This window comes from Artibeus jamaicensis, unplaced genomic scaffold, assembly GCF_021234435.1.
Source record: "Artibeus jamaicensis isolate MK-2021 breed Jamaican fruit bat unplaced genomic scaffold, CSHL_Jam_final contig_444, whole genome shotgun sequence".
NCBI classification, from domain to species: domain Eukaryota; kingdom Metazoa; phylum Chordata; class Mammalia; order Chiroptera; family Phyllostomidae; genus Artibeus; species Artibeus jamaicensis.
The window spans coordinates 2,980,878-2,991,657 of NW_026521831.1; the positions used below are offsets into that span (position 1 = coordinate 2,980,878).

Here is a 10,780-nt window from a genome sequence, read left to right on the forward strand (position 1 = left end):
GCCAAGGGTGGGTTCTTAGGGCTGGGATGATAAAGAACTAGGAATGGTGGGGACAGTGGCTTGGGTGGGACATGAGAGGTGTGGGAGAGATGACCATTGGACTTTGAATCAGAATGACAAGGGACTCAACAATGATCCAGTGGCTGACGATGACGAGACCCATGGTGGCGTGATGACGGTGACGCATGTGGTGTGTGTGGGGTGATCTGAATGACCAAGATGATGAAGGTGATGAAGACTTAGACACTTGGAGCAAGGCAAACATGGCACATCGTCATCAATAAATCTGAGAGTCTTGGTTCCTGTCCAAATAATGCACGAAGCAAAATAGTCCTACCTGGTACCCAAGGGCTGCTTCCCTGCCCGGCCCGACGAGCTGGGCAGCGAAGCAGAGCTCTGTCCCATTTCCTTCTATTTGTACCAAAAAAATAGATACTCTTCTTAAAAAAGTCAAGTTCATGATTCGAAAACTGGCTAGGTCTTTCAGAATCTGAGGCTTATTAACTCAGCAACACAAACACAGTCCCCGGCCGTGCCAGCCGGGTCTGGTAGCGCTCTGGACACAGAACTAGAAAACGCCCCACGAGCGACAATTTCCACTAAAACCCTGTGAAACCCTTGGTGAGGGCTGTGTTGCTGCTCAGATTTTGCCAGGGGCACTTGTGGTTCAAGGGGCACTTAAATTCCAAGGGGTCTGGCTGATCTACAGGGTGGGAGGTAGGTCCAGGGTCGGAACTGTGGGTGGGCGGGTTGCTGAAGTGGCAACTCCAAACTGCACACTCTGACTCAAAGCAGCCAATCGTTCCCAAGTGCAAAGGGGCCAAGAGACTCCCCACTTTGGGAACAGCAGTCAGGAGCAACTTCGGGATGACAGGTGTGTACCAACCAGAAGAGACCAAAACACAAAACACGCGGACCCCAGGATGAGACGCGGTCTTCATCCGGTGGGAATTCGCGGCATCCGGAACTGTTCTGGTTCATCCCCCACTGTTGCTAGTTCAGAGTTTTAGACAAGAGAGGACCTTTGATGGTCGTCGTGTTCCCGCCCCTCCCTGGAGAGGGGCGCAAAGGTGGGCCCGGGGTGGGGAAGGGCACTCGCCAAGGATGACACAGCGAGTTAGTGGCGGGGCTGGGACGGGGTCCCGGCCCCCCAGCAACCAACCCGGGGCTCTCTCTGCCTGACACATGGCCGCTGCACTCTGCAAAGTCTCAAACAGATCACAAAGAGCTCAGGACTGAGATGTTGGACTTGAAGTGAGTGCGAGTCGGATGTGGAGTGTGAGAACTAACGAACAAAAGAGGGCTTGGCCCTGGTCACAGTGCTCGGTCAAACTCAGTGTGTTGTGTCAAGGACCCTGTGGCCGAGACCCCTCGGAGAGGGACGTCGGCACAGAGTCCTGGTGCAGATAACTTTTTTTTTTTTGTCTTTTTGATTTTATAAGAAGATTAGCGTTTAGAACGACATACTATCTCTTTTACTCGTTTAGAGGTTAAATTCTTATTATTTTTTATCATGCATTAAGTGAGAGAAGGAGGCTTGTTTCAGCATTGCGTTGGGCACACAGCCACAGCTAAGAGAGGGGAGCACAGCGTGGACCAGATCGGACACAAGAGCGCGAGGATACCACCACCACAAGGATTAGAACAGACCGCGTATAGTGAGAGCCAGGCGGGACAGCGGGTGGGGGGCAGCGGGCACGCTGCTTAGATCTCCTCGTCGCTGGCCTCCTTGAAGGTGGTCATGTCGATCTTGTCGGGGAAGATGATGTTGACGGCCAGGTCTTCCCCGCTGTTGTACTGCAGCAGCAGCTTCTTCTTCTTGTTCAGCATGTGGTTGTAGCGCAGGTTGGACACCCAGGCCTCGCACTTGTTGAGGAAGATGATGCCCATGGTGCCCAGCACCACCAGGCTGGTCAGCACGCCCAGGATGGTGAAGCAGATGGCCTGGCCCTCGGAGAGGAGCGGGGTGTTCTTGTTGAGCTCCCGCATGGACACCTTCAGGATGCGGTGCTCCGGCTGCGCCACGGGCAGCTCGTGCACCCCGGGGGTCAGGCGGTAGGGCAGGCCGTGCCCGCTGGGCAGACGGGTGACCTGCTGGGGGCCGGCCGCCCGCTTCCTGCCACAGATGGGGCCTGTGAACTCGGGCTTGCACAGACACTCGAACCTCACCTGGGAGTGCTGCAGGCAGGTGCCCCCGTTCAGGCACGGGTCGGAGGCGCAGTTGGTCACCGGGCGGCTGCAGGTCTTGTCCACGAAGCCGGTGGGGCAGCGGCAGCGGAAGTCACCCCCGATGTCGGTGCAGATGCCTTGGTTCTCGCACGGGTTGGGGGTGCAGCTGTTGGCCACGATCTCGCAGAAATTGCCCGAGAAGCCAGGGGGGCACAGGCAGGAGGCGTAGGAGGCCTGGCCGTCGTCATCCACACAGGTGCCACCGTGCTGGCAGGGGGAACTGCGACACACAAGGAGATGAGGTCAAGGCCCCGTGGGGCTGAGCTGGGACGGCGGTGCTGCGGGCGGGAGTGGGTGATGCCAGCCAGAGGGGTGGGAGCAGGCAGGCACTGGGCACTGTGGCCCCTGCCCCAAACCTGGGTAGAGCGTGCACCTCTCCAACTCGGAACCCGCCTGCCCTCCTGTGCCGAAGCCGTCTCCTCTCCCTCCTCTATGTCACCTCTCCAGCCAGAGACCTACCGATCAGTCCTGGACTGGTGGGGGAAACTGAGGCTGAGAGGCAAAGTCAGTGACACAACAGGGCCAGAGTGAGCCCCCCTCGACTGGGTCCATGGGCAGCGGCCCCTTCACCCCAGAGCAGGGTGCAGACCCAAGCTGTCTGCTCAGAACGGAGCACGGAGCATTGAACGTGAGTACTTTTAAGTGAGCACCCCCTTTGTCATCTGGCAAACGCCAAAACTCCAGGGAAGAGCGGGCGGTGGTCGCAGGACGCCCGCGCCACTGCTTTGGGACACAGGCTGGGGAGGAGCTGGGCTCTGAAGGAATTTCAAGGACACTGGGCTGTATTTTGACAGACTAGTTCAAGTCCGTTCGAGGGAACAGCAAAAATGCTAAAGGCCTCACTTTCTTCTTCCCCTTCCCTCTAATGAGCAGACAGGGTGCCCGACGGCCCCCCTCCTCTGAGGACTGACCCTCCAACGCTCACACACACCCATCCGAGGCTCTGGGGTCACCCCCTGCCACACCAGGGCAAGAGCCGCTGATGTGGTATTTCTAGCTTCTGTATCCTCAGACGACAGGGCGCCCCCGGGGCTGGGCTCTGGGCTGAATTCCTGCTTCTGTCCAGGGCTCTTGCAGCCTCCAGTTGAGCCCCATTCTGTGGCTAAGCATGTAGGGGCGATGAGTGGCTGGGCCACCGGGGGGGCCCTGCCCCGGGCAGCAGAGAAGGCTGTGGCCACTGTGTTGCTGCTCCCACTGCCCAGGAGTCCCAGAACCCCTCCCCACTCTGGTAGCTGAGAGCCAGGCGCCAACCCCTGGCCCTTATGGCTTGTCCCCCCCTCCCCTGCCCCGCCTGCTCTCATGCTGACCACAGGCCCTCCTTTCCCTGCAGACCCCCAGCCTAGCAGTGGCCTCCTGAGACGTCCCAGGAAACCCACTCCCAGAGGGGCCTGGTCCCCAACACCGGCCCCTAAAACAGGGTGAGTGCATTTCCCGCAAAGAGCCTTGGGCCCTGCCAAACTCCGATTTTTTATGTCGCCTTTAGAACAGGACGCGGCTCCGACCTCCAGCTCGCCGTCCCAATCTACCACCATTCACACACATCAGGACTTGGGGACGGCAGGGGAATAAGAAATCAATCGCCTTCAGGATCACTTCTTAGAAATACGGAAACGACACTTCCCCCGTGGGGGCAGGCGGCCCCCCGCGGGGCTGCACGTGGATGAGCACTTACTGGGTCTTTGTCTGGCCACAGGTGGGCCGGTTGGGCTCAAAGGCGCTCTGGGGGTGGGAGGCTGGAGCCAGGGGCGGCCTCCATCAAGACCGTGCGTAATTGGGGACAGACACTTACCCATTGATCTCACAGGGCCCATCCTTGTTCTGACAGTCCTTTCCCGAGAACCCGGGGGCGCAGGAGCACTCGTAGGTGCCATTGATGCCGTCCATGCAGGTCCCATTGTTGGCGCAGGGGGTCGAGGCGCAGGCCCGGGCATCTGGGGGAGGGGAAAAAATGAGACCTTGTCACCCCCCTTCTGCCAGGGAGGTGAGGGGGGCCCAGAGGACACCTCTCCAGCTGGTCAAGGGGAGACCCCCAAGTGGGCTGCCTAGATGTCTCTCTGGCTACTGCCAGTGCTCACCAAGTGGGACTCTGAGTAAGAGGGTACAGTGATGACCCCCTAAACCCTGAACAGCCAGCTCAGGGAGCTAAAGGGGCTTCCCTGTGTCCTGTCCTGGAGAGAGAAAGTCAGAGCTGCTCACTGTCATTCAACCTGGGACACCTGTCCCCTTTTCTGCGCAACCACGTCACCCCGAAGGTCCCCAATGCCTGCCTCCTCCATTCAGGTCGGCACATCCAACTTCTCCTTTTTTGCGGGGGCGCTGCCAGGGAGGGGGGCTACTTAGAAACCCCAGGGGCCCTGGTTCACAACACGAAGGGTCCCCCAGGAAAAAGGCTGCGTCTCATTTGAGGACAGCCAGATTAGAACTCTCGAGACCTCACTGGCAGCGTGTTTCCATGAGCACGGGTATGTTCCCACCGCCTTTCGACACCTCCCGTCACGCACACGTCATTATCCCGGCCCAGCGAGCTGGGGATGAGCTGAACAAAGGGGCCTGGGGCGGGGGCTCTGTGACGGGCGCAGCCGCAGCCCCCGGCCGGCCGCAGGGTCCGCCCCTCCCTCCTCAGTACCTCACTTTGCCCACTCATACAAAGAGGGGCCCTCCCTGGCTGGTCTCTGCGGGACCTGGTGGCTTTGATTTTTTTGCCAAATAGAAAGCCAGGGCCAAGCGCAGACACAGCCAGCTATGGCAGATGGTGGGGAGGGTCCTCACAGGTACAGATTTTCCCTCTGTTCCAGGGACCCGCTCCCTCGTGGTGGGGAGAGGGCAAGCAACCAGTGAGGAAAGGCTGGCCTATCCCGAGCCCACCAGGCACATTCCCGAGCCCAGCTGGGGGCAAGGAAACAGACAGGATTTATCATTGTGGGGTGGGGGTGGGGGGGCGGCGCCAGCAACGCGGGAGCACCCAGAGCCTCTATGGCCAGCTCCCAAGCCTCTGCCCCGGGCTCTGCTGCCACCTGGGAGTCTGGAAATTGGGCTAAAGGCTGGTGGCCACTCTGCTCCTATCCTCACAGTGTCAAGTCTTGGGCGCACAGGCTGAGGCCCCCTTTGCTCTAAGAGGAGGCTGCCTGTGGGGGCGGGGGGGGGGCTGCTAGGGCAGCAGCTGCTGATGGTGACTGCGACAGACAGTCGCAGACCGGCAAGAAAAGGGACAAGGGAGGGGGCCCGCAGTGACGGGGTGGCAGTGGGGGGTAGGGGCTATTTCTCTGGACCCAGAGCCCTAAGCTGAGAGCCTCTGTCCACCCGGTGGGGAGGGAGCCTTGATCTGGAAATCCCTGGGGAGTCCTGGGCTTCGACACCAAACTGGGTGGGCTTCCGGGCTGAGTGTCCCCATCCCAGATGGGGTGTCTCAGGGACCCTCTAGTCCCCGACCAGTCAGAGCTGCTGAGAGGCTGCCTGGCTGTGACGAGGGCCAGCAGGTGAGTCAGCTGCGGATAAAATGCTGCGCCACACGGGGGTGGGGCTGTAAGGACCCAAGTCTTGGCTGGGAGGGAGGGAGGGAGGGTGCGGGGGTGGGGGTGGGGGGCTGGGTTTTGAAAGCTAGCTGCCCTCCAGTTTTCCTTAGGGGAGGCCATTAGAAAAAGCCCGATGAGCAACCCGTTTGCCTTCTCTGAGCCTCAGTCCCCCCATCAGTCCCCGCTGACACTGGGGGCCAAGGAGCAGAGGCCCTTCGGCACTGCCTAGGCTGCCGGACATTCTCTGAGGACTTCAGTCTGCCCAGGCCTCTGGGCAGGTTTTGCCAGATGAGAATGGGCCCAGGCGAACATTGGCGGCCTGAAAACGCAGCCACAGCCAACTCTCGATGGCTCAGGGTAATGGAGGACAGAGATGCGTAAATGAATGGAATCAACAGACAACACCCACCGCCCCTGGAACCATGGCTCAGCCCTTCCCAGCCCCCCCCCCAACACCCTAGCTCTTCCGCCGCAGCCCCCACCCGTCCTAGGGGCTCTGCCGCAGCCCCCGCTCCCCACCACTCAGCACGGACAGCCCCCTCCCCCCGTGGTTGGTGGGGCTTGCTCCCCCCCTCCTTACGAGAGTCCGAACTGGGAGTCTCTTGGAGCTCTCGTTCCGCAGGACCCCCGCCCCTCCACCCAGTCCTCGCTACTCCCCGAGCTTCAGTGACCCGGGCAGGTCACCCAGGTCTGTGGCCCCCACCCACTCAGTTTTGTGTGGTGTGTGTTGACTTTGTGACTTTATTCTGTAGGCAGCTCCCTGCCACCCCCACCCCAGTGTCTCCTCTGGGTGTTGGGTGCAGAGGGGGGCAAGATCACACGCCTACCCAGGAGGGGGGCTCGTTCCTGTAAGTGTATAAACAGATCATTACCGTACGGAGCAGCCGGTGGGCTGGAATAAGGAGGGGGGGAGGGGCAGCCACCAGGTGGGGAGGAGGCAGCGGGGGCAGAGGACGGTGGGGGAGGGTGTGCAAGGGCGGGGCGCGTGCCAACCTATGTCGCAGAGGCTCCCCTCCCAGCCGTCGTTGCACACGCACTGCCAGGGTTCCACGCAGAGTCCGTTCACGCAGCCAGGAGAGGTCACGCATTGGTCACACAGGGGGCCCTGCCAGCCAGGCTGGCACCTGTGGGGTAGGGAGGGATGTGTGAGGGTGGGCAGGGGTGAGGAAGGATCTCAGACTGCTTTCTGTGGGACCAGGGCCCCCGGGGTCTGCACAGTGCTAGGCCGGGGAGGGGGGGGACACTGAGGGGCAGCCGCGGGGCTCCGTGAGGGCCCAGGGGAGTGCTGCCTTTTGCCACGGTGGCCTGCGAGGGTCTCGTCCTGGGGGAGCGGGGGAGGGGGCACTCCCCTGCCAGCCCCTTCCAAGAAGGCAGACAGAAGCTGTGGCTGTCTCCTGCGCCCACCCTCTGCCCTCACCCCCCACCAGTTTCCTGCAGTGGTGGGGGGGGGGGTGGTGAGAGGGTGGAGGGTGTTAGGAAGCAATTTGTTGGAGCCCAGTGGCCAAGCCCCTCCCCCTCTTTTTTTCTGCCTGACACCTGACTCCTCCGAACTCTGCCCTGGCCCCCCCACCAGATGCTTCTGGGGAGCCACGCCATTACCTGCAGACATTGTCATCCTCGCAGAGTCCATTTTGGGGGTGGCAGGCCGGGAAGCATTCAGCTCCTGAGGCACGAGAAAGGTTACCCCATTCATCCCACAAGGCCTCAGAGGCCAAGGCAAAACCCACAGCCTCCTTGCAGGGCGCACCAACCCTCGGCAGTTCTACCCGCCTGGCACACAGTAGGTACTTCACATCCGCCCACTTGGGACAAACTCTAGACCATGTTCCTGGCTCTGGACTGGCCACAGAACATGGCCTCATTTTCAGGAGCAGGTCAGATGTCTCATTTCCCCCTCAAACAAAGTGCGTAGGAAACCTCAAGTCCTAAAGCTGGGGACACGGAGGCCGGGTGGGCAGATTGTGTGACCCCTGGGCACTCGCCACACCCTCATTTTTGGTAAGTGAGCTAAAAGGGGGAGATTTGGGGGTAGCCATTGCTGGGAAAGCCCAGACAGGTTCACCTGGCAGCTCGCAGGTAAGGTGTGGGGGCATTTTCGAGGGCTCATCCCAGTGAAGCCACGCACCCAGGTGGAATCTCTCAGCTCCCCCTGCCCCACCCCCTTCACAGGAAAAACAACTGCGCAAGGGCTTTGCAGGGCTCACTGCGATTCTGACCCTATTGAAGGATTTAAGGATTCTGACACGCTGGTGGCCACCTACTGTGTGCATTTGCCTCAACCTGCTCTCCAGCCTCCCAGACAGCCCCCTCCCCCAGAACCACTGGTGCAGTGGGGGCGGAGGGGGGGCGCTGCGGGAGGGGCGACTCTCTCACTGTGAGAGGCAGATGGCCGCTGCGGACGGAGTGTCGCAGCCCCTCACCTACAGACACGCCATGCAGGAGGGACTCGGGCTGGGCTCCTGGTTGGGAATTTGAGGCTACGACGGCAAAGTCACCCCACGCTGCCCCCACACACCTGTACCCCAACACGCACACAAGGACCCCCAAAGTTGCACCACAGAGCCTTTTCACAGAGGACTCCCAGCATCGCCCCGTTTCTCCAAACCTCCTGTCTCCACGCACCAACACCCCTCGGAGCACCACCTCTGCGGGGCGGCAAGGCCCTGGGGGTCCCACACATCCCCTGCCCCACCCCGGGACCCCAGGGCCGGGCTTAACACGCGAGGTCGGAAAGAGGGCGAGGCAGGCGTAGCTCGGGTCTTAGGGTTAGGAGGGACGGGCGGGAGTTGGGGCGCACGGGACGGGGCGTGCAGGGCACCAGGAGGCCGGGGGGCATCGCAGGCTTCCCCAGAGGGGGCGCGAGCCAGGCCACGGGGGGCTCACCATGGGAACTGTGGCCGAAAGCCAGCAGGAGCAAGAGGACGGGCAGGAGGGCTGCGGTCACGGTCATCGCGGGGTGGCCGAGGTCGCGGTCCCGGGATTGGCGCGGGCGCGGGTCCGGCTCCGGGCGCCGCACTGGGCTTCTGGTTGCGGACGCGGAAGGGGGCGCGGGTGCGCAGCGAGGGGAAAGCCAGGGCTGCACCGGGCTGCGCGCTGCGCTCTCCAATGCCGCTGCCGCGGAGCTGCTGCCGCCGCCGCGCGCGCCGCCCTTTTCGTACCGTCGCCCCCCCCCCCTGCGGCCCCCGCCCCCCGCCCCCGCCTCCGCGTGCACGGGGCCGGCGCCGGCCAGTCCCGGTGACCCCCGCCCCTCACAGGGCCGCCCCCCACCACTGCAGCGTCCGGAAACCGGCTCGCTCACGCGGCGCACTCTTGGCTAGACGGGCGCAGGTACCCCGCGTGCGTGGAACACACGTTCCCAGCACAGGACGGCACACGGGCGCGCACAGCCAGGCCGCTTAGCATAAGTCTTAGGAAAGGAACGGGGCCGGGCCGCAGACCCTGGGAGGGCGCGAGGACACGCTGGGAATGCAGGAACATGTATGGAAACCCCAAAACACTTATCGCTGGGGTCCCGGCCACATTTGCCGTGGTTCGCACACTCAGAAAAACACTCCCGCACACTCTAACGACGCAGACCACGCAGGTGACCACGCACGCACCCAGAAAATCATTCGTGAAAGCTTTATGCACCCAGTCCCCTAACCACAAAGACGCAGGGAAACGCAGACGCGCTGGTAGACGCGCGCGCGCGCACTCACACACATACACACAAACGGCAACCCGGACACGCCCTATGACACAAACACACGCCGCCACACAAATGTGCGTCGTAGGACTAGTCCGAGTGCCACATGCCCAGCCGTGGGCACACAGAGGCCAGCGCACTTCCAGTTATGAAACCCTGGGCATCTTTCAAAGTGCCCCCCGCCGTCCACGCAGAGGCACGTGCAGGGCCACGTGTGCACCTGAACATGCGAACACCCTTGTAAACATGCAGACGCCCCGCACACATTCCGTCCCACGCACCCCCCACACGCCTGCGCACACGGTCAGGGCCTTGGTCGTGCCCAAGCCTGAACGCCAGCCGGCGGGCTGTGACGCACTTGCGCAGCCACAGTCGGACAGTCACGAGCACACATGCCCTGTCCCGGGAACTTACAAACCACGCAGTCCCCCAACACACACAGGGTCACATTGATCTTTTCCCTCAGTGACACGTGTGGGCAAGCTCACAGGGGCGCCCTTTCGGCCACCCACAGGTGCGCACCAGGCTCTCCGCACTCATCCCAGGCCCCACGGGAGGCCTCCAGACCGGATGCAGGGGCCAGGATGGGGTACCCCAACCCTGCCAAAGACCCTCCCTCTCCTTAGAGCTCCTGGGGACAGCGCCCCGCCTCGGCCTTAGTGCCCTGCTCTCTGCTGGGCGGCCTCCACACCCTTATCAGGACATGGAAGGTTCAGGAACATTCTGAAGGAGTTCCTAGGCAGCAGCATTGGGGTGTGTGAGGGGGTGGGGGTGGCCAAAGGTGCTTCCTGGGGACAAGTACCAGGAGCTTAGGGCCTTTCCAGGCGTCCTTGGTGTGCCCTGCACTCGAACGTACACCCCAGGTCTTGGGGAGGGGTACTCACTCACTTCACAGTCTCCCCTGCCCCAGTGCTGGGGGGGCCAGGCGGCAATCTGGCCCCTCTTTGAATCTGAGGACATGGGCCTGCCAACCCTCTCACAGGGCACTGGAAGGTTAGCGGACATTTGCTGACCTGGGCATAGGTGTGGGGAGTTAGGCCAGGGGAGCGCCTCTCCCCACTCCCCCGCCGCCCCCTCCCCCTCCCCCTCCCCCCCCGCACCTCGTTCACAGGTCCCAGGGCCCTAAGTCTGGATTGGGGTGAAGACTCGGGCTATTTCTTGCCCAGCTTCCCAGAGGCTAGAAGGAAGCCCTCACCCCCTTGGGCAAGGCTTGGAGAACACCCCCTTCCCTGGTGTTCCCTGCTGAAGACCCAGAATGGGGTGACGCTGGGGTGCCCACCCCACGCCCCTGACTTTCCATTTCCCCCCTCTCTTCCACGGACATTTCTCTAGTGAGGAAACCCAGTGCAGAGAT

General features: G+C 62.0%; 1 protein-coding gene across 1 annotated transcript; it reads right to left on the reverse strand.

Annotated features, from left to right (window-relative positions):
* Window positions 1-1,490: 1,490 nt before the first annotated feature.
* Window positions 1,491-8,876, reverse strand: DLK1 (delta like non-canonical Notch ligand 1). The gene is made up of 5 exons (XM_037130412.2): window positions 8,625-8,876; window positions 7,341-7,404; window positions 6,735-6,865; window positions 4,019-4,160; window positions 1,491-2,449 (listed from the first exon to the last, which is right to left on the reverse strand). The coding sequence occupies exons 1-5, from the start codon at window positions 8,689-8,691 to the stop codon at window positions 1,705-1,707; spliced, it is 1,149 nt and encodes a 382-aa protein (XP_036986307.2). The 5' UTR covers window positions 8,692-8,876; the 3' UTR covers window positions 1,491-1,704.
* Between the last annotated feature and the right edge of the window lie 1,904 nt (window positions 8,877-10,780).